We start from the raw sequence: 22,002 nt of genomic DNA on the forward strand, positions 1-22,002 counted from the left end.
CTGAACCCCTTCATAAATGTTACTTTGCTCACACTCCAACAGCACGTCAAGTATTAAAAACCATTTGTCTCCATTCACTCCTATCAAACACGCTCACACATGCCTGCTGGAAGTCCAAGCCCCTCGCACACAAAACCTCCTTTACCCCCTCCCTCCAACCTTTCCTAGGCCGACCCCTACCCCGCCTTCCTTCCACTACAGACTGATACACTCTTGAAGTTATTCTGTTTCGTTCCATTCTCTCCACATGTCCGAACCACCTCATCCCGCACCTCCTCCTAACTTCCAAACTACGAATTCTCTGCATTATATTCACACCACACATTGCTCTCAGACATGACATCTCCACTGTCTCCAGCCTTCTCCTCGCTGCAACATTCATCACCCATGCTTCACACCCATATAAGAGCGTTGGTAAAACTATACTCTCATACATTCCCCTCTTTGCCTCCAAGGACAAAGTTCTTTGTCTCCACAGACTCCTAAGTGCACCACTCACCCTTTTCCCCTCATCAATTCTATGATTCACCTCATCTTTCATAGACCCATCCGCTGACATGTCAACTCCCAAATATCTGAATACATTCACCTCCTCCATACTCTCTCCCTCCAATCTGATATCCAATCTTTCATCACCTAATCTTTTTGTTATCCTCATAACCTTACTCTTTCCTGTATTCACTTTCAATTTTCTTCTTTTGCACACCCTACCAAATTCATCCACCAATCTCTGCAACTTCTCTTCAGAATCTCCCAAGAGCACAGTATCATCAGCAAAGAGCAACTGTGACAACTCCCACTTTATGTGTGATTCTTTATCTTTTAACTCCACGCCTCTTGCCAAGACCCTCGCATTTACTTCTCTTACAACCCCATCTATAAATATATTAAACAACCACGGTGACATCACACATCCTTGTCTAAGGCCTACTTTTACTGGGAAATAATTTCCCTCTTTCCTACATACTCTAACTTCAGCCTCACTATCCTCGTAAAAACTCTTCACTGCTTTCAGTAACCTACCTCCTACACCATACACCTGCAACATCTGCCACATTGCCCCCCTATCCACCCTGTCATACGCCTTTTCCAAATCCATAAATGCCACAAAGACCTCTTTAGCCTTATCTAAATACTGTTCACTTATATGTTTCACTGTAAACACCTGGTCCACACACCCCCTACCTTTCCTAAAGCCTCCTTGTTCATCTGCTATCCTATTCTCCGTCTTACTCTTAATTCTTTCAATAATAACGCTACCATACACTTTGCCAGGTATACTCAACAGACTTATCCCCCCATAATTTTTGCACTCTCTTTTATCCCCTTTGCCTTTATACAAAGGAACTATGCATGCTCTCTGCCAATCCCTAGGTACCTTACCCTCTTCCATACATTTATTAAATAATTGCACCAACCACTCCAAAACTATATCCCCACCTGCTTTTAACATTTCTATCTTTATCCCATCAATCCCGGCTGCCTTACCCCCTTTCATTTTACCTACTGCCTCACGAACTTCCCCCACACTCACAACTGGCTCTTCCTCACTCCTACAAGATGTTGTTCCTCCTTGCCCTATACACGAAATCACAGCCTCCCTATCTTCATCAACATTTAACAATTCCTCAAAATATTCCCTCCATCTTCCCAATACCTCTAACTCTCCATTTAATAACTCTCCTCTCCTATTTTTAACTGACAAATCCATTTGTTCTCTAGGCTTTCTTAACTTGTTAATCTCACTCCAAAACTTTTTCTTATTTTCAACAAAATTTGTTGATAACATCTCACCCACTCTCTCATTCGCTCTCTTTTTACATTGCTTCACCACTCTCTTAACCTCTCTCTTTTTCTCCATATACTCTTCCCTCCTTGCATCACTTCTACTTTGTAAAAACTTCTCATATGCTAACTTTTTCTCCCTTACTACTCTCTTCACATCATCATTCCACCAATCGCTCCTCTTCCCTCCCGCACCCACTTTCCTGTAACCACAAACTTCTGCTGAACACTCTAACACTACATTTTTAAACCTACCCCATACCTCTTCGACCCCATTGCCTATGCTCTCATTAGCCCATCTATCCTCCAATAGCTGTTTATATCTTACCCTAACTGCCTCCTCTTTTAGTTTATAAACCTTCACCTCTCTCTTCCCTGATGCTTCTATTCTCCTTGTATCCCATCTACCTTTTACTCTTAGTGTAGCTACAACTAGAAAGTGATCTGATATATCTGTGGCCCCTCTATAAACATGTACATCCTGAAGTCTACTCAACAGTCTTTTATCTACCAATACATAATCCAACAAACTACTGTCATTTTGCCCTACATCATATCTTGTATACTTATTTATCCTCTTTTTCTTAAAATATGTATTACCTATAACTAAACCCCTTTCTATACAAAGTTCAATCAAAGGGCTCCCATTATCATTTACACCTGGCACCCCAAACTTACCTACCACACCCTCTCTAAAAGTTTCTCCTACTTTAGCATTCAGGTCCCCTACCACAATTACTCTCTCACTTGGTTCAAAGGTTCCTATACATTCACTTAACATCTCCCAAAATCTCTCTCTCTCTCCTCTGCATTCCTCTCTTCTCCAGGTGCATACACGCTTATTATGACCCACTTCTCGCATCTAACCTTTACTTTAATCCACATAATTCTTGCATTTACACATTCATATTCTCTTTTCTCCTTCCATAACTGATCATTCGACATTACTGCTACCCCTTCCTTTGCTCTAACTCTCTCAGATACTCCAGATTTAATCCCATTTATTTCCCCCCACCGAAACTCCCCTACCCCCTTCAGCTTTGTTTCGCTTAGGGCCAGGACATCCAACTTCTTTTCATTCATAACATCAGCAATCATCTGTTACTTGTCATCCGCACTACATCCACGCACATTTAAGCATCCCAGTTTATAAAGTTTTTCTTCTTCTCTTTTTTAGTAAATGTCTACAGGAGAAGGGGTTACTAGCCCATTGCTCCCGGCATTTTAGTCGCCTCATACGACACGCATGGCTTACGGAGGAAAGATTCTTTTCCACTTCCCCATGGACAATAGAGGAAAAAAAGAGGAACAAGAGCTATTTAGAAAAAGGAGAAAAACCTAGATGTATGTATATATATATATGCATGTGCGTGTCTGTGAAGTGTGACCAAAGTGTAAGTAGGAGTAGCAAGATATCCCTGTTATCTAGCATGTTTATGAGACAGAAATAGAAACCAGCAATCCTACTATCATGCAAAACAGTTACAGGTTTCTGTTTCACAGTCATCTGGCAGGACGGTAGTACTTCCCTGGGTGGTTGCTGCCTACCAACCTACTACCTAGATGTGAAAAGTAGAAAAACTTTATGAAAGCATTTCTTCTTTTTTGGAACACCAAACAAGAAGAAACATGTTTATAAATAAAAAAAATGAACAAAAAACTTAACAAGAGTTTGGTATTTTTGTTCTTAATTCATCTATGATATTCACCACTATGGCCACTGTAAAATTCTTAAGTTTTCTTGATAGCCAAAGTTTTTTTTATAGTGCACACTGATACCTCAGTGACATCCTCAACAATTTCAAGATAAATTGAGTCAAGGGCCTCTTCCATAAATACATGTCCACAAATTAAGAATACTGTATCATTCTACTGTATTACCTAAAAGGCTCTGCTTAGTAACCAATTATCCACATGGCTTAAATTTATTTATCTAGCACTAAAACTATGTAATATCAAAATATTCTAGGCACCCAAACTTGGGTGCATGTAACACAAGACCTACAGGTTGATACTGGGCACAGTCAACACAACTCTAGGCAAAAAGATGACATGAAAGAAAATTAACAGAGCATAAGTTTAATTTTCCTAGGTAGTAGGTTGGTAGACAGCAGCCGCCCAGGGAGGTACTACCGTCCTGCCAAGTGAGTGTAAAATGAAAGCCTGTAATTGATTTACATGATGGTAGGATTGCTGGTGTCCATTTTTCTGTCTCATAAACATGCAAGATTTCAGGTATGTCTTGCTACTTCTACTTACACTTAGGCCACACTTCACATACATGTACAAGCATATACAGTGGACCCCCGCATAACGATTACCTCCGAATGCGACCAATTATGTAAGTGTATTTATGTAAGTGCGTTTGTACGTGTATGTTTGGGGGTCTGAAATGGACTAATCTACTTCACAATATTTCTTATGGGAACAAATTCGGTCAGTACTGGCACCTGAACATACTTCTGGAGTGAAAAAATATCGTTAACCGGGGTCCACTGTATATATACACACCCCTCTGGGTTTTCTTCTATTTTCTTACTAGTTCTTGTTCTTGTTTATTTCCTCTTATCTCCATGTCAAAGTGGAACAGAATTCTTCCTCCGTAAGCCATGCGTGTTGTAAGAGGCGACTAAAATGCCAGGAGTATTCTCCTGTATGAATTACTAAATTTAAAAAGAGAAACTTTCATTTTTCTTTTTGGGCCACCCTGCCTTGGTGGGATACGGCCGATTTGTTGAAGAAAAAAAAAAAAAAGGTTGTAATTTTGTTGAGTGTTAAGAAGGCAGCCAGGCAAGTCAAGTCACGCTGAGGATGTGGTTCAGGTCTGTGTAATGTAAGTGGAAGAGATAAAAAAGTCTTCCAAGTGCATGAAACACTGTCAATAAAGAACTGCATTACACTGTATTTGTGGGTGTGTTTCAACAGTGAGAGAGAAGACAATATGATGTACTCTTCTAGATGCACCTACATACAGACATACCTCTCTGAAGGGTGAGAAACAAAACTGGTAGAATAAGAAAATCTATTATAGTATTTATACACAATGTGTGAGCAGAAGCAAATTATTATAGGTATTGAATTACAGTATTCACGGCCTAGAAAAGCTCAAGATGACAGGTAGGCATCTCTTTGATGGACGTTAAACAAACCGCTAAAATAACCATACAGTGGACCCCCGCATAACGATCACCTCCGAATGCGACCAATTATGTAAGTGCGTTTGTACGTGTATGTTTAGGGGTCTGAAATGGACTAATCTACTTCACAATATTCCTTATGGGAACAAATTCGGTCAGTACTGGCACCTGAACATACTTCTTGAGTGAAAAAATATCGTTAATCGGGGGTCCACTGTATTGATAACTACATATAATACTATGTACAGGCAAAAGGCATATTACATAACAGAAAAAATTATATCACCTAAATCCCCCTCGAGTCACTTTTCACCATATTCCTTGTGATGATGATGATAATGATGGTGATGACTGATGGTGATAATAGTGATGATGATGGTGATGATGATGATGATGATGATGCTGATGGTGGTGGTAGTGATCCATGCACTTTTACTAACCAACTTCTTCTCGTCGGCAGTGGTGTGCGTGTGAAGACATTTTTCAAGCGATCTGGTGTAAGCTTCACATAGTAACCGCAGCTCCTCAACCTGCTCCTCTGCAGTTCGAAGCTCACCCACTACATCTGTCCGGTCACTCCTGAAATGTTGCCATCAATCATTAGATATACTGTACAGGAGGGCCCCACTTATACAGCAAGTTAGGTTCCAGGTTACTGCTGTAAATGGAAAATTGCTGTAAAGTGAAACATAGCCTTTTTTTCACTTTCAAATGCATATAAAAGCCTGATAACATATTTACAGTATCACATATTGAGTGAACACTAGAACTAGGCCTAAAATATGCATATACAGTACACACAATACTTACCTTAAAATATTTTTGTCCTTAGCTTATAGCGAGTGGTGAATATTTTTATTGTAAGAAGCCTGAATAAATGAAGAATGAGTATAATTGAAAACCGTTGCATCAGCAAAACGGTGTAAAGTGAAGCACTGTAAAGCCAGGCTCTCTTGTATTCCTAAATGTCAATATTCTTAATAAGCTAAAAAATTTACATATATCAATATCACTAACACCTACAGATTCTTCAGATATTTCAGATGCCTTGAAATGTTGATCACTTCTGAAGACATATGCTACATGTGTCAATCCCTGGAGATGGAAATTACAGTGACTGTAAATAGAAGGAAGTATGGGAAGGTTGTTGCTTGGAGGCCCATTTGAATTGTGATGTCTGCACACTTCTAGCAAAATGGCTGCTGAGTAAATGATAGTGAATATCTTTTGTTTGTTTGGCCACCTTATTTTGATGGGAATGGGAGATGGCTGGTGTGTTAAAAAAAATGCTTCACATATGTTAATTATACAGAATTTTCCTTTAGACTTTTTTGTTGTCATTTACAACTTTACATACAAGTACCATGACAACTGAATATCAAAACATCCAGAAATGAGAAAAATGTGTGGCTGATTTTACCAAAAGGACTGAAAGACTACAGGAGACAATAACAACATACAAAATACTCAAGAGAAATCAATGGGGCAGAAAGGGAGAGACTATTTGAAAGGCAGAAAACAAGTGCTCTGGGGCACAACTGGAAGTTAAAGACACGGATAAGATACAAGGATGTCAAGAAACATTTCTTAAGTCTCAGGATGACTGGAAAGCAGAAGCAGAAGCAGAAGCAGAAGCAGAAGCAGAAGCAAAAGCAGAAGCAGAAGCATGAAGAAGTAGAGGCAGGCTCAATGCTTAGTTTTAAGAGCAGGTATAATAGCATGTTTGCTCGCTTGCTTGCTCTCAAAAAGAGTGTGCGTTAGTTCCACACAAGAGATTAATGCAAAAGCTAGAGGAGCAGGCAAGAATAACAGGAAAAGCACTGCAATGGATCAGTGAACACCTGATGGTATTGTGATGAGTGACGGTATGTGATGAGGTGTCAGAGTGGGCGTAGGTGACGAGGTGTCAGAGTGGGCATATGTGACAAGTGGGGGTTCCACAAGTCAGTCCTAGGGTCAATGCTGTTTCTGCAACATGTGAATGACATGACAGAAGGTACAGATTCAGAGGTGTCCTTGTTTGCAGACAATGTGAAGCTAATGCAGAAAATTCAAATGGATGAGGATCAGGTAGGACTACAAAGGGATCTGAAACAGCTGCAAGCCTGATCCAACAACTGACTCCTGGAGTTTAACCTCCAACAAGTGCAAAGTTATGAAGATTGGGGATGGTCAAAGAAGACCATAGACAGAGTACAGACTACGGGGGGCCAAAGGCTGCAAACCTCACTCAAGGAAAAGGACCTTGGAGTGAGTATCATACCGAGCACACTTGAGGCGCATATCAACCAAATAACTGCTGCAGTATATGAGCACCTGGGAAAACTAAGAATAGAGTTTCAACAGTTGAGTAAGGAGTCATTTAAGACAATGTACACTATGTCCATCAAGGTCCATACTGGAGTATGCAGTATCAGTATGGAACTCACACCTGGTCAAGAAATTAGAGAAAGTACAAAGGTTTCCAACAAGACTAGTCCCAGAACTAAGGGGTATGTCCTACGAGGAGAGGTTAAGGGAAATCAACTGGACCACATTGGAGGATAGGAGGGATAGGGGGGACATCATAATGATGTATAAAATACTGAGAGGAATTGGCAAGGTGGACAGGAAGATAATGTTTCAGAGATGGGACACAGCAACAAGGAGTCACAATTGTGGCAGTTAAAAACTCAGATGAGTCACAGGGATAAGAAGTGTTTCAGCCTTAGAGTTGTCAGGAAGTGGAACATTCTGGAGTGATGTAGTGAGGGCAGGATCCTTATATATCTTTAAGAAAAGGTGTGAAAAAGCTCTTGGGGCAGGGAGAGTGGACCTAGTAGAAACCAGCAAAGAGGCAGGGCCAGGAGCTGTGACTAGGCCTCTGCAACTTCATATAAATGAGTGCATATACACACACCCCAACACCCCAATGGAAATAAGTCACTTTGACATTTTGGGGTCACCCTAGGTAATCTACGCATGTGCTGCCATGTATGATAATTTATGTAACTGTATTTACGTGTACCTATACCTGAATAAACTTACGCACACACAGCTAACCATATTCATTTCAAAAGTAATGAAGATGACCGGGTCCAAGTGTTCAGAAAGCAATACTGTGAGAGACTGTAGCTGAAGAGGTGAGGCCACATTGAGTACAACTCGGCAAGTGCACACATTCCAAATTATTCATTACTATTATTCCTCGATACAAACAAAAGAAAAAGTTACATTCTTGCATTTTTGTCATGTGCACATCGATACCATCAATTACAATAAAGTACGGCATGTATTCCTTATATTTTAATCTTATCTCTTACACAAGTCACTCGCTACTGATTACATCACTAATCTTGTATTTCCTTAAAGATGCGTCACATCCTATTAGTTCGGCATTTAAAATAACCTTACCCCAAGCATCATACCAATCTCTTGAGTTCTCATTCGTCGATTTGAATGGATCATTTCCCATATCGAGTTACCTTTACCTTTGATGAGTTCCGAGTTTTTCTACACCCAGAGAATGGCTATGGTCCAGGCTTGTCTGGTGCTAGCCTGGTCAATCAGACTGATCCATACATAAATAACCCGCATATAGAAGAGAGGAGCTTACGACGACGTTTCAATCCGACTTGGACCATTTACAGTTACACTAACGAAAAGGAACAAGCGAACAAACAAGTGCAGGTAAGATCCCAATGGGATGAGCGGGAAAGACGGGACAGGTGAATAATGGTTCTGGAGAGGAGTGTTCTTAGTCGCAGAAATAGAGCCAGGGCTTAACCCAACAGCTAAGGCGATCATGGGACAGACTTGAAAACAGGAATAGCAGGCTCTTCTGTAGGTAAGACCCCCAGTGAGGTGAGCAGGGAAGATGGGGTAGGCGAAGATTAGCTAATCTTCGAAAAGGAGAGGAGGAGGGAGTATATATAGGCCAGGAGGTGGAAGTGACCTTGCTACTGGCAAGACACAGTTGCTCTACACTCAAGTCTCCCTTCGATCCCCACTGGGGTGGGAAATTTATATTCTACAAGCGCCACCTCCTTTCTCACAATGCTGTTACATCGTGTGAAAATCAAGCCTGTGAATGGTGTAATCAATGACTCCTCAAAACTAGCTTTAGCTACCGCCGTTAGGACCTGCCTGCAGGTCAAATTTACAGCAATCCACTCTCTGAAGGACTCCTTCATTGTCATCTGCACAGGCAACAATGAAGCATCAAAACTAATGGACGACTTTTCAATCAAGACCCTACAAACAAGACAATTCACAATATCCCCGTCTCCAGTCTTGAAGGTGAAACATTCGGTCTTTGTGAAAAGACTGGACAAGATCGTCACCTCTCTCAACTGAAGCACTGAAGACATGTATTGAGGAACAAAACACCTGGGCCTCAGTAGATAGCATCTCCAAGATCCCTAACGCCTCATCTATGCTAAAGATTACATTCTCAGATATCTGCATGGCTGCCCGAGCTCTCTCTGACGGTCTGGCCATATCATATTATCACATTCACCCAAGTCATAAAGAACCAGAACGTTTCACATACATCTCCTACTCCTGTAATCACACCACCAAGGATTGCCCCATCAAGGATAAGAAGTTTTGTCCAAAATGTGGGAATGGACACGAATTCAGATCCTGCACCATCACTACAGCTCCAACATGTCTTAACTGCAAGGGTAATCATCATACCCTTGCAGCTGAGTGCCCACTCAGGAAAGAAATCATATTGAAGAAAACTAAAGATCTGAAGAATACCTCAAATTCAATGATATATGCAGCAATAACCAAACTACAAGCCAACACCACCAAGATTCTATATGCCACTCTACAGACACCTTCGCCCAGCAACCTCTCCACTCCCCGACGATGCTCCCTCCAAGGTGCTGTACTGCATGGTGTATGCACATCTTGCAAACGCAGCAAACCCTGAACAACATGACTGCCTTCAATTTTCTGGACTCCACACCTTCAGCAGACATCCTCAAGATCCTTCCCAACACAGTGAACTTTACTGCACCTGCAGACCTGTCTCCTGCCCAAGCAACTGCTCCTGTAACTTCTATAACCACTTCCACTGCCGACAACGTTGATCATGCTGCCTCAACCACCGTCTCCCATGACTCCCAGCCTGCTGTTACACCACCATTACACCTCTCCACTGCTCCTGTCGACCCTCAGTCACCTGCTACCACCATTGCAGATTCGTCCAATGACTCCACTCCTGAAGAGGAAGATAGTGACGACTCCAGTATACCCTCATGGGAAAACCTTACCTTCTACACATCTCCTTCAAATACTGACACCATGACCTATACTGAACGCTACAAAAGCCTCGGTGCTGGAACAGTTAAGTATGCCTGTGAATCACCGCTTCACTTCACACTCACCCAAGTTCTTGAGTTCTTCAAGCCTCTACGTTTCACCTTCAGTAAGAAGTATAAACTATACCACCTATCTAGGAGCAGCTTCAAAAACTTTGAAAATGACTCCACTGCAAACCTGCCTCCTCAGTTATTCCTATAACTCCCACCTGTGTGCTACCCTCTGATGCGACCTAGCGTGCTGCCAGCTACTCAAGATTCAAGACTTCAACTACCACAAGTTCGATGCAAAAGACCCTGCTATTCCTGTTCTCAAGTCTGTCCCACGATCGCCTTAGCTGCTAGGGTTAAGCCCTGGGACTATTTCTACGACTAAGAATACTCCTCTCCAGTGCTATGCTTCATCTGTCCCGTCTTCCCCGCTCATCCCATTGGGCTCTTACCTGCACTTGTTCGTTCGTTCGTTAGTGGTAGTAGTGGAGGTAGAAGGTAGAAGTGGGGAAGGTAGTATGGTGGAGGTGGAGCCAGTCAAATACTAGAAAGAGGAGCACTGCAAGGTAGCTAGGGGCCCCACAGAGGGGGGGGGATAAATAATGAAGTAACAAATACCCAAGGAGATGAAAGACTACCCAAAGGAGAAAGAGGAAAGGGGAAAGGGAAAAGGGAGAAGAAGAAAAGGAATCAGGATAAGTCAAGGGTGTTCTGAAGTTTAGAGCATTTAACAATGTAGTGGGAAAGGATGGCATCTACAGACACGAAGCCAGGACTAAGATTCATACAAAGAAAGTTGTGTATAAGGGAGGATGCAACCAGATGGCCACTGTTAATGTTGGAAGTAGGGGAAGACAGCTTTAGCAGAAGACCAGTCAATAGGATGACTATGGTCAGAGGTGTCATAAGGGGGGGGGGGCAGGGGGCGGGGCGGGGGGGCACCCCGGGTGACACCATTTAGGGGGTGACACCATAGAGCCTCTAAAGGTGACACTAATGCACAAAACAGTGCTACACCAACATAAGAGAAGAATACTTCGTTTCTATATTGTCTATTTTTATTATTATTTATTATCACACTGGCCGATTCCCACCAAAAAAGAAAAACTTTCACCATCATTCACTCCATCACTGTCTTGCCAGAAGGGTGCTTTACACTACAGTTTTTAAACTGCAACATTAACACCCCTCCTTCAGAGTGCAGGCACTGTACTTCCCATCTCCAGGACTCAAGTCCGGCCTGCCGGTTTCCCTGAATCCCTTCATAAATGTTACTTTGCTCACACTCCAACAGCACGTCAAGTATTAAAAACCATTTGTCTCCATTCACTCCTATCAAACACGCTCACGCATGCCTGCTGGAAGTCCAAGCCCCTCGCACACAAAACCTCCTATATAGGGAAAATCATCGATTTTGATGATGTGATAGAGGATTTTGCAGGATTGAAGGCAAGGAAATGTATGATCAGATTCACTGAGATGTTACCTGGACTCAACGTCAAATCGGAACTAGTGTTTCTCTGATATTGCAATATTTTTCTTTATTTTTCATTTTTTTTATTTGGGGGGCATTGTTTAACCCTTTGAGGGTCGACAGGCCCTCTCCGAAACTCGTTCTCAGGGTCGGCCAAATTTAAAAAAAAAAATTATTTTCTCTTATGAAAAGATAGAGAATCTTTTCCCGATCATAAAGACACCAAAAGTTTGAAATTTGATAGAAAACTTACGGAATTATGCTCTCGCAAAGTTAGCGGTCTCGGCGATATTTACGCATCGGCGATTTTGCCCACTTTGAGCCCCATTTTCGGCCAATTTCACTGTACTAGTCGACAAAAAACATGAATATTTCGCTAGAACTCCATTTTTTCTATCGAATGGGTGCAAGAAACCACCCATTTATAAATTCAACTATCCAGTACAGTGGTCAGAATTTAGCAATTTTGCCAATTTCACACAAATTTCAAAAGATGCCAATTTCCGAATAGGGTCCAGAATAAACAAGAAAGACACTCCTGGCACTAAAATGACATTTCCTCTAGTCATTAGTCACGTCTCAAGGGCCCTCTTATATCCTTTTGCTTTCCACTTTGAATTTTTATTCTCACAAAAAATATAAGATTTACTGTTATGCAGACTACTGCATTAGTGTAAAAAATGGTATAAATATTATTGGTGCACTTGTAAAAGAATATTAGACTCACCAGTTGACGTGTATTGCACGCTTGGCACGATTTGTTTACTTTTGAAGTTTGGTAAAAATCGAACATTTCTGCTACTTTGAGCTCAATTTCAAGGCACCTTTCATTGTAAAACCAGTCAAAATCATCTCAATTTCTGTAATATGTCTTCCATTCTACAAAATGAGACCAAGAAAACTAGAATACAACAATAAATACCATACGAAAATACACTGCAAAGTCGCTGATTTATTAAAAAAAAATGGTCAGTTTTTTTTTTTCTCATTATGCACTGTGTGCTGCAGGATTTTTTTTAGACTGTGCACACTGACCACATAGACCCATTCTTTCACATGAAGGCCTACCAGCTTTCTCCCACTAGATTTGAGGCCGCTAGAATTTATGAGTACTAGTACGTCAAAAACCCCTACTCGTAAAACGTACTAGTACGACCAAAACCCTCAAAGGGTTAAGACGAATAAATGTAGGATCTGTTGCTGTACTCAAAGTGATATCTGAGTTTATGTTTCCTCAATATTACTACGATTATTTATGTTATCATTAATTATGTTGAGAAGTATTCTCCTGTTCAGTTAATGGCCCTTAAACATTCTCATTACTGAACATTAGTCACTGGTCATGCGGTAGTGACGTAACTGGAGTTTACCCCCCATCCCCCTGCTCTTGAATTTCATGGGGGTGACACCAAAGATGCTGCCCCGGGTCACACCCAAGATTCCGCCACGGGTGACACCAACCCTAGCGACGCCTCTGACTATGGTCTCTGACGTGACAGAAAAGAGCACTGTTATTGTCGGCAAGCCTAACACTAACGCGACTGTCTGGAGTTTTGAGACTCTCTGATCGCGGGTTCTAACCCGCCCGTAGTATGGTTTATAAATAACAAAAAAAGGCACAACACCGTGACTGGAACGATACACAAATAACCCGCACATAAAAGAGAGAAGCTTTCGACGACATTTCGGTCCGACTTGGACTATTTACAAACTCTCACTAACCAGAAGTGGAGCAGGACGGCTATATATAAGCAGGAAGAGGTGGTGGTAGTAGTAGTAGTAGTACAAGAATGGTATATAATACCGACAAGATGAAATTAAAACACATGCACAACACCCGGGCATCTCTATCGTAGACGTTTCGCCATCCAGCCAGCCACTGGATGGCAAAACGTCCACAACAAAGACACCCAGACACCGCACATGTGCGGCGTCTGGGTGTAAATGGTTGTAAACGGTCCAATTCGGACCAAAACGTCGTCGAAAGCTTCTCTCTTTTAAGAACATAAGAACGAAGGAACACTGCAGAAGGCCTACTGGCCCATGCAAGGCAGGTCCAAGTCTCCTACCGGCTTAAGCCAATGCACCCAACCTAGTCAGGTCAGGTCACATTGACTTAAGGGAGGAACACAGTAACCGACCTGGTAGCACAAGCTATCAGGTCCAACTCACACCCACCCACATCCACTCATGTATTTATCCAACCTATTTTTAAAGCTACACAACGTTCTGGCCTCTATAACTGTACTTGGGAGTTTGTTCCACTCATCCACAACTCTATTACCAAACCAGTACTGTCCTATATCCTTCCTGAATGTTAATTTTTCCAACTTAAAACCATTGCTGCGAGTCCTGTCTAGGCTAGATATTTTCAGCACACTATTTACATCCCCTTTATTTATTCCTGTCTTCCATTTATACACCTCAATCATATCCCCCCTAATTCTACGTCTTTCTAGAGAGTGCACATTCAGGGCCCTTAGTCTATCCTCATAGGGAAGGTTTCTGATACATGGGATCAACTTTGTCATCCTCCTTTGTACGTTTTCCAGAGCATTTATATACATTCTGTAATACGGTGACCAAAACTGTGCAGCATAATCTAAATGAGGCCTAACTAAGGATGTATAGAGTTGAAGAACAAACTGAGGACTCCTATTATTTATGCTTCTTGATATGAAGCCAAGGATTCTATTAGCTTTATTGCGAACACTTATGCACTATTGTCTTGGTTTCAGATTACTGCTAACCAGAACTCCTAAATCTTTTTCGCAATCCGTAATATTAAGATCTACGTTATTTAGTTTATATGTGGCATGGTTATTGTCCTGTCCAACATTTAGAACTTTGCATTTGTCTATATTAAACTGCATCTGCCACTTCTCCGACCACTGCATCAGTCTATTCAAATCTTCCTGGAGTGCTCGAATGTCCTCGTCAGAATGAATTCGACGGCCTATTTTGGTGTCATCGGCAAACTTGCTGATGTCGCTCTTTATGCCCTCATCTATGTCGTTTATGTAGATTGTGAACAACAACAGGCCCAACACTGACCCCTGTGGAACACCGCTCGTGACGCTTCCCCACTCTCATTTCTCCCCATTTATGCAAACTCTCTGCTGCCTATTTATCAACCATGCCTCTATCCAGGAAAAAATTTCTCCTCCTATTCCATGTGCCTTAATTTTCCTCAATAGTCTCTGATGTGGGACCCTGTCAAAAGCCTTACTGAAGTCCATATACACAATATCATATTCATTACCATGATCTACCTCCTCAAATACCTTAGTGAAAAAAGTTAATAAATTCGTAAGGCAGGAACGCCCCTTTGTAAAACCATGCTGAGATTCGTTGATTAATTTATGCTTTTCAAGGTGGCTACGAACTGCCTCAGCAATTATTGATTCCATAAATTTTCCCACTATGGAGGTTAGGCTTATTGGTCTATAGTTTGAAGCTAAGGACCTGTCACCTGCTTTGAAAATAGGTATCACATTTGCCAGTTCCCACTTATCTGGCACCATGCCAGTTTGTAGTGATATGTTGAAAAGATTAGCCAGAGGTTTGCTAAGCTCCTCTTTACATTCCTTTAGAACCCTTGCATACAGTTCATCAGGGCCTGGGGATTTGTTAGGTTTTAATTTATCAATTTGCCTAAAGACCATGTCACTTGTGACCCTAATCGTGCATAGTTTATTATCGTCCTGTTCTACATAATTTATTATTTCTAGAATATCGCTGATATCTTCCTAGGTAAAAACTGAGAGGAAGTATGTGTTAAAATTTCTACACGTTTCCTTATCACTGTCCATGAGCTGACCCGAGTAACTTTTGAGTGGGCCTATCTTGTCCCTGATCTTACTTCTGTATACCTGAAAGAATCCTTTTGGGCTAGTCTTTGATTCTCTTGCAACTTTAACCTCATAATCTCTTTTTGCTTTTCTAATTCCCTTTTTTATTTCTCTCTTTAACTGAATATATAGATTTCTTAATTGCCCCTCTCCTCTTTTGATTTGCCTATATATGCCTCTCTTTTGACCAATCAGATATTTTAATCTATTGTTCATCCGTTTAGGATCATTTTTGTTTGATCTGATTTCCCTATTTGGAACATAATTTGACTGAGCAGCTAGAACTATGCCCTGGAAAGCGTCATATCGGCAACCATCGCCACCTACCTGACCCTTAGTCAGGTCATTCCAGTTCAGCCCACCTGTCCTATGAAATCAGCCAAGCGAAAGTCAGGGACAGAGACTTGATTGCCATTATTAGGGGAATTCCATGATACATTAAAGCTGAGTGATTTGTGATCACTTTCCCTAAGCTCATCATTAACCTCAAGATTATTAATTAGTGTTTCCCTACTGGCAAGAACCAAGTCAAGGAGGTTATTTCCCCTAGTTGGCTCTGTCACAAACTGTTTTAAAAACAATCCTGGATCGTATCAAGAAAGTCACCTGACTCTAAATTTCTTGTCAAATTGCTCCAGTCAATCTGTCTATAGTTGAAATCTCCCATTAGCACAACATTTTCATATGTAGATGCCTTACGAATTTCGTCCCATAGAAGTTTACTGCACTCCCTATCAAGATTTGGGGCCGTGTAAATCACACCCAAAATTAGTTTTTCTCGGCCCTCGAGAAGCTGTAACCAAACAGATTCAGTGGCTGACGCTTCTACTTTTATATCTTGTCTAACACAACAATTTAAATTGTCTATGACATACATCGCTACTCCACCACCCTTCCTGTTGACCCTGTCAGTGTGGAATAATTTATAGCCTTGTATGTGACATTCAGAGGGCATCTCTCTTTCAGATTGAGCCAGGTCTCTGTTATAGCAATAATATCTATGTTTCCTGCACTTGCAATTAATCTTAGCTCATCTATCTTATTTCTTACACTCCTGCTATTAGTATAGTAAACCTTAAGGGAGCTAGTCCCTTGCTGCCCTCTGCTGTCCCCCTTTGTTTGCTGACCTGATCTATTGTCTTTATTTATAACTTCATGCTGAATGCCTTTTATACATTTACTGTTTCCAACCCTAGTGTTGCAACCTGCTTGTTTCCCACACACACCCATACCTATATCTTCTATCAGTTTCAAATCATAGGCATTTCACCAATGGCCTTCTCAATTGAGTTTGCAAGTGCTACCACCCCAGCCCCAGAGAGATGTACCCCATCCCTTGCATACATATCATGTTTGCCATAAAAGTTGTTCCAGTTGTCAATGAATGGGATTGCAAGTTCCTTGCAGTATCTGTCTAGCCAGCAATTTACACCAATTGCCCTAGACAACCATTCATTTCCTACTCCCCTTCTAGGCAAGATGCTACATATGATTGGGATCCCTCCCTTAGACTTAATGAAATCTATAGCTGACCTGTACTTATCTAGCAGGTCTTCTCTCCTACCCTTCCTAATATCATTTCCACCAGCACTGAGACAGATAATGGGCTTGTTCCCATTACCTGACATGATATTATCCAGCCTGTTAACTATGTCCCCAACACCAGCTCCAGGGAAGCACACACTATCTATTTGTGTATCGTAGTATGGTTTGTTTGCAATCGTGTCGTTACTATTTCATGAGTCATGTCATTCACAGCCTGGTTGATCTGGGACCTGAAGATACTTGTCCAATTTCCTCTTGAAGAGTTCAAGACACAGCTGTGTTGAAGCTCTAACATAGCAAAAACCTAATCCCAGTAAAGCACCAAGCTTTTACTGAATCAACGTTTCGCTCTACTGAAGCTTTAACAGAGCAGAACAAAAGCTTTCTCTGGAAGTGCAACGTGTCTTCTCTCAACACTTGTTGCTAGCATTTTCACTGCTGAATCTGGATGTCATGTGAAGTCTTTTACGGGACAAGCCGTCGTAGCCTTTATAAAACAACAAACAGCATGATTGCTGCTGTCTTTTACACACGGGAACACAGAACAACGAAAAGGAAATAACTGACTAGAATTGTTCCTCAAAGCAGTGGTGAAAGAGACTTGTATGTGTAGTCGATTACTGTAGTACATGACAAGCATAATAATAAAAATAATAATAATGACAATATTCAATAATAATGACAATAATCAATAATAACGACAATCAATATTATTATTATTATAATCAAGGGGGAAGCGCTAAACCCGGAGGATTATACAGCGCCTGGGGGGGGGATGTGGAAGGCATTCAGGCTTAATTCGGGGAACTGGAGCACAGATCCAATTCCCTAAATCAAGAGCCCCTCACCAACATCAAGGAACCTTCCTTGAGGGGAACGACAATCAATAATAATGGCAATAATCAATAATAATGACAATCAATAATAATGACAATCAATAATGACAATTAATAATTATAATATTATTATTGAAACTGACCAGATATCCTATAATATTAGTTACATCAAATGCAGGGAAGTGGCAGGGTAATATTAAAACAGTAAGTTATTTAAACATTTAAAACAATGAGCCTTCTAATTACAAGATATAAACTAACCGCTAACAATTATGACACACTTAAAAAAAACACTAGCCATTATTAGCAGTCATTAGTGGTTCCTCCCACAGTAGCTGCGTTAGGAGACAAGGACAGGAGGGAGGGAGAGAGGGGGAGGAAGTTAGAGATGGAGAATTTCCGAAGCGCAACAGTACACTACGTAGCTAATCTGATACGACAGGGAGTAATACAGCAGGGGGGTAGTATGACAGGGAGTATACTACAGGAGGTAGTACGACAGGGAGTAATGCGACAGGGGGTAATTAGACAGGGAGTAATACGACAGAGGGTAATACAACAGGGAGTATATGACAGGGGGTAATACGACAGGGAGGTAATTCAAACGCTTTTAGCAAGGGGAAAAAAATCATTATAAGAATGAAGGAACAATACAGTAGGCCTACTGGCCCATGACAGGTTCAAATTACACCCGCCCACATTCATCTACGACTCTACCATCTAACCAGCACTTCCTGTATCCTTTCTAAATCTAAACTATGAACTTAAGCAACTGCTGCGAGTCCTGTCCTGGTTAGATACTTTAAACACGTTATTTATATCCCTTTTATTTATTCTAGTTTTCCATTTGTACCTTATACAACATTTCACCCTTTATCCAGTTCCACAGTGAACGAAACGTCTTGTAATAAAATAGCATAACCCGTACATACATAGTTTCATCATCCTGCTTAATATTACAGCATAACAACTGTAATAAGCACACAAGTTTTAATGAAGTTGCGTATGCCTTACTGAATTTATTACATACATACTGAAACAAAAAAAAATAAAAAAGGGCATGTACTGTGTACTTAAAAAAATATGAATAATCAGTCGAGGTCAAAATATGTTGTTTCCAGGAAGCACGACTCCCATGGACGAGTCTCGGACCAGGACTCTAAAATTGTAAAGGAAATGTTACAGAGCTACGATAAAGAAACGTGAGGAGGTAATGATACCGACAAGTTAGTGTAGAAAGACACGTGAACAAACACTAGGACATATTAGAAAACGTTTCGGTCCTGGGACGTTGATCACTTCTAACATACAAGGTCAAAAAGACTACATATAGGCGACGAGTGAGGTGTAACACAGGTCACGAGTGAGGTGTAACACAGGTCACCAGGTGTCACTCAGAGTTTACTCTCCGCCTATATACATTGTATTTTAACATCTGTATTGTGCCAGGTTACCGATAGAGAAGACCCAGACCAGGATCCATCATGGTTACCCTGGCGAACTTACCTGTACCTCTGTATATAAATAACAAAGGCACAATACCGTGATTGGAACAATACACAAATAACCCGCACATAGGAGAGAAGACCTTACCACGACGTTTCGGTCCAAATTGGACTTTGTAAATTGTCCAAGTCGGACCAAAACGTTGTAGTAAGCTCCTCTCTCTTATGTGCTGGTTATCTGTGTATACCTCTGTATGTTAGAAGTGATCAAGGTCTCAGGACCGAAACTTTTTCCAATAAATATATCCTAGCGTTTGTTCGAATGTCCTTCTAAACCAAAGATAAGTGTGTAGTCCTCCTCATCGTCCATCGTCAGATAGTTCCTGACTATGGAACTGAACTTCTCCAGGCTGAGGGACTGACAACCTCAAATTCTACGACTTCAAGGGTGATGGACTGATTACATCGTCTTCACATCTCTACTGTTCCTGCCTACTTTCTGTATTCGACTGAAGAAGCCTACTGTGTAGGCGAAACGTTTCGGAATAAAGTTGCCTAACTGTTGCCTGTGTGTCTTACCTACCAACCTGTCGGTATTGCATACCATTTTGATGTTCTTCTCTGTATTAGACTGAAGAAGCCACTGGCTGGCGAAGCGTTTCAACTATCAAGATTCCCAAATGATGCACATGTGTCTCATTCTTCAACTTGTCGGTTTTCTAAACCAGTTCCATCATACTTGACATCTATTTTTTTCCCATTCCTCAAACTATGCCCATAAAGCGTTCCATGTCATCGGTCAGGAGAATGAGCAAATGTAGACGAGAGAAAATATATCGCCACCATTTAAGGAGAAAGAGATGCTGGGTTAAGTCAGGCAAGGACCCTGTGGCAGGAAGAGCCAGAACTACGTACACATGTGGGAGGGACTGAGACATAGTGTATTTATTTACAATTCATTTTATTTTGTGAAATATCATTGGTGATATTTGCCTGAGATGATATTGATATTTATTATTCCTCCGATTTCTGGGATTAACCCTGGAGTATTATTAACCCAGGCTAACTCAACAAAGTCGTATGCCACCCACTACGGGGGTAACGGATGCAAGGAGACGTCGAGTCTTCCTGCCAGAGAATCAAACTCGGGATTTTAGATCGAAAGACAAACACCATAAAAAACTTATGGATTATTACTTATTTAATAAGTGAGGGCTCAAACAAAAGTGCAGTGACCTTTTCTGGATATAAACCAAATGAAAAAGTGCACTGACCCTGTTAAGATATAAGGCAAATAAAAATAAAAGTGCACCGAGCTTTATAAAACAGTATAAAACAAGTGGAAATGATGCCTCCTTCCCTTCACCAAAATGATGCCTCCTTCCCTTCACCAAAATGATGCCTCCTTCCCCTCACCAAAATGATGCCTCCTTCCCTTCACCAAAATGATGCCTCCTTCCCCTCACCAAAATGATGCCTCCTTCCCTTCACCAAAATGATGCCTCCTTCCCTTCACCAAAATGATGCCTCCTTCCCCTCACCAAAATGATGCCTCCTTCCCCTCACCAAAATGATGCCTCCTTCCCTTCACCAAAATGATGCCTCCTTCCCTTCACCAAAATGATGCCTCCTTCCCTTCACCAAAATGCCTCCTTCCCTTCACCAAAATGATGCCTACTTCCCCTCACCAAAATGATGCCTCCAAAATGATGCCTCCTTCCCTCACCAAAATGATGCCTCCTTCCCTTCACCAAAATGATGCCTTCACCAAAATGATGCCTCCTTCCCTTCAAAATGATGCCTCCTTCCCCAAAATGATGCCCCTTCCCCTCACCAAAATGATCCCTTCCCCTCACCAAAATGATGCCTCCTTCCCCTCACCATCCCCTCACCAAAATGATGCCTCCTTCCCCTCACCTGATGCCTCCTTCCCCTCACCAAAATGATGCCTCCTTCCCTTCACCAAAATGATGCCTCCTTCCCTTCACCAAAATGATGCCTCCTTCCCCTCACCAAAATGATGCCTACTTCCCTTCACCAAAATGATGCCTCCTTCCCCTCACCAAAATGATGCCTCCCCCTCACCAAAATGATGCCTCCTTCCCCTCACCAAAATGATGCCTCCTTCCCTCACCAAAATGATGCCTCCTTCCCCTCACCAAAATGATGCCTCCTTCCCTTCACCAAAATGATGCCTTCACCAAAATGATGCCTCCTTCCCTCACCAAAATGATGCCTCCTTCCCTTCACCAAAATGATGCCTCACCAAAATGATGCCTCCCCCTCACCAAAATGATGCCTCCTTCCCCTCAAAATGATGCCTCCTTCCCCTCACCAAAATGATGCCTCCTTCCCCTCACCAAAATGATGCCTCCTTCCCCTCACCAAAATGATGCCTCCTTCCCTTCACCAAAATGATGCCTCCTTCCCCTCACCAAAATGCCTCCTTCCCCTCACCAAAATGATGCCTCCTTCCCTTCACCAAAATGATGCCTCCTTCCCCTCACCAAAATGATGCTTCCTTCCCTTCACCAAAATGATGCCTCCTTCCCCTCACCAAAATGATGCCTCCTTCCCTTCACCAAAATGATGCCTCCTTCCCTTCACCAAAATGATGCCTCCTTCCCTT

At 41.6% G+C, this 22,002-nt stretch overlaps 1 protein-coding gene across 1 annotated transcript in view; it reads right to left on the reverse strand.

The window, feature by feature from the left end:
* Nucleotides 1–22,002, reverse strand: part of LOC128687214 (SH3 domain-binding protein 1) — a 165,697-nt gene that overhangs the window by 43,304 nt on the left and 100,391 nt on the right. The window contains exon 2 of the mRNA XM_070098468.1: nucleotides 5,363–5,501. Coding sequence (XP_069954569.1) covers nucleotides 5,363–5,501 — 139 coding nt within the window. The remainder of the gene's footprint in view (nucleotides 1–5,362; nucleotides 5,502–22,002) is intronic.

This window comes from Cherax quadricarinatus, chromosome 62 (genome assembly GCF_038502225.1).
Source record: "Cherax quadricarinatus isolate ZL_2023a chromosome 62, ASM3850222v1, whole genome shotgun sequence".
Taxonomy (NCBI): Eukaryota; Metazoa; Arthropoda; class Malacostraca; order Decapoda; family Parastacidae; genus Cherax; species Cherax quadricarinatus.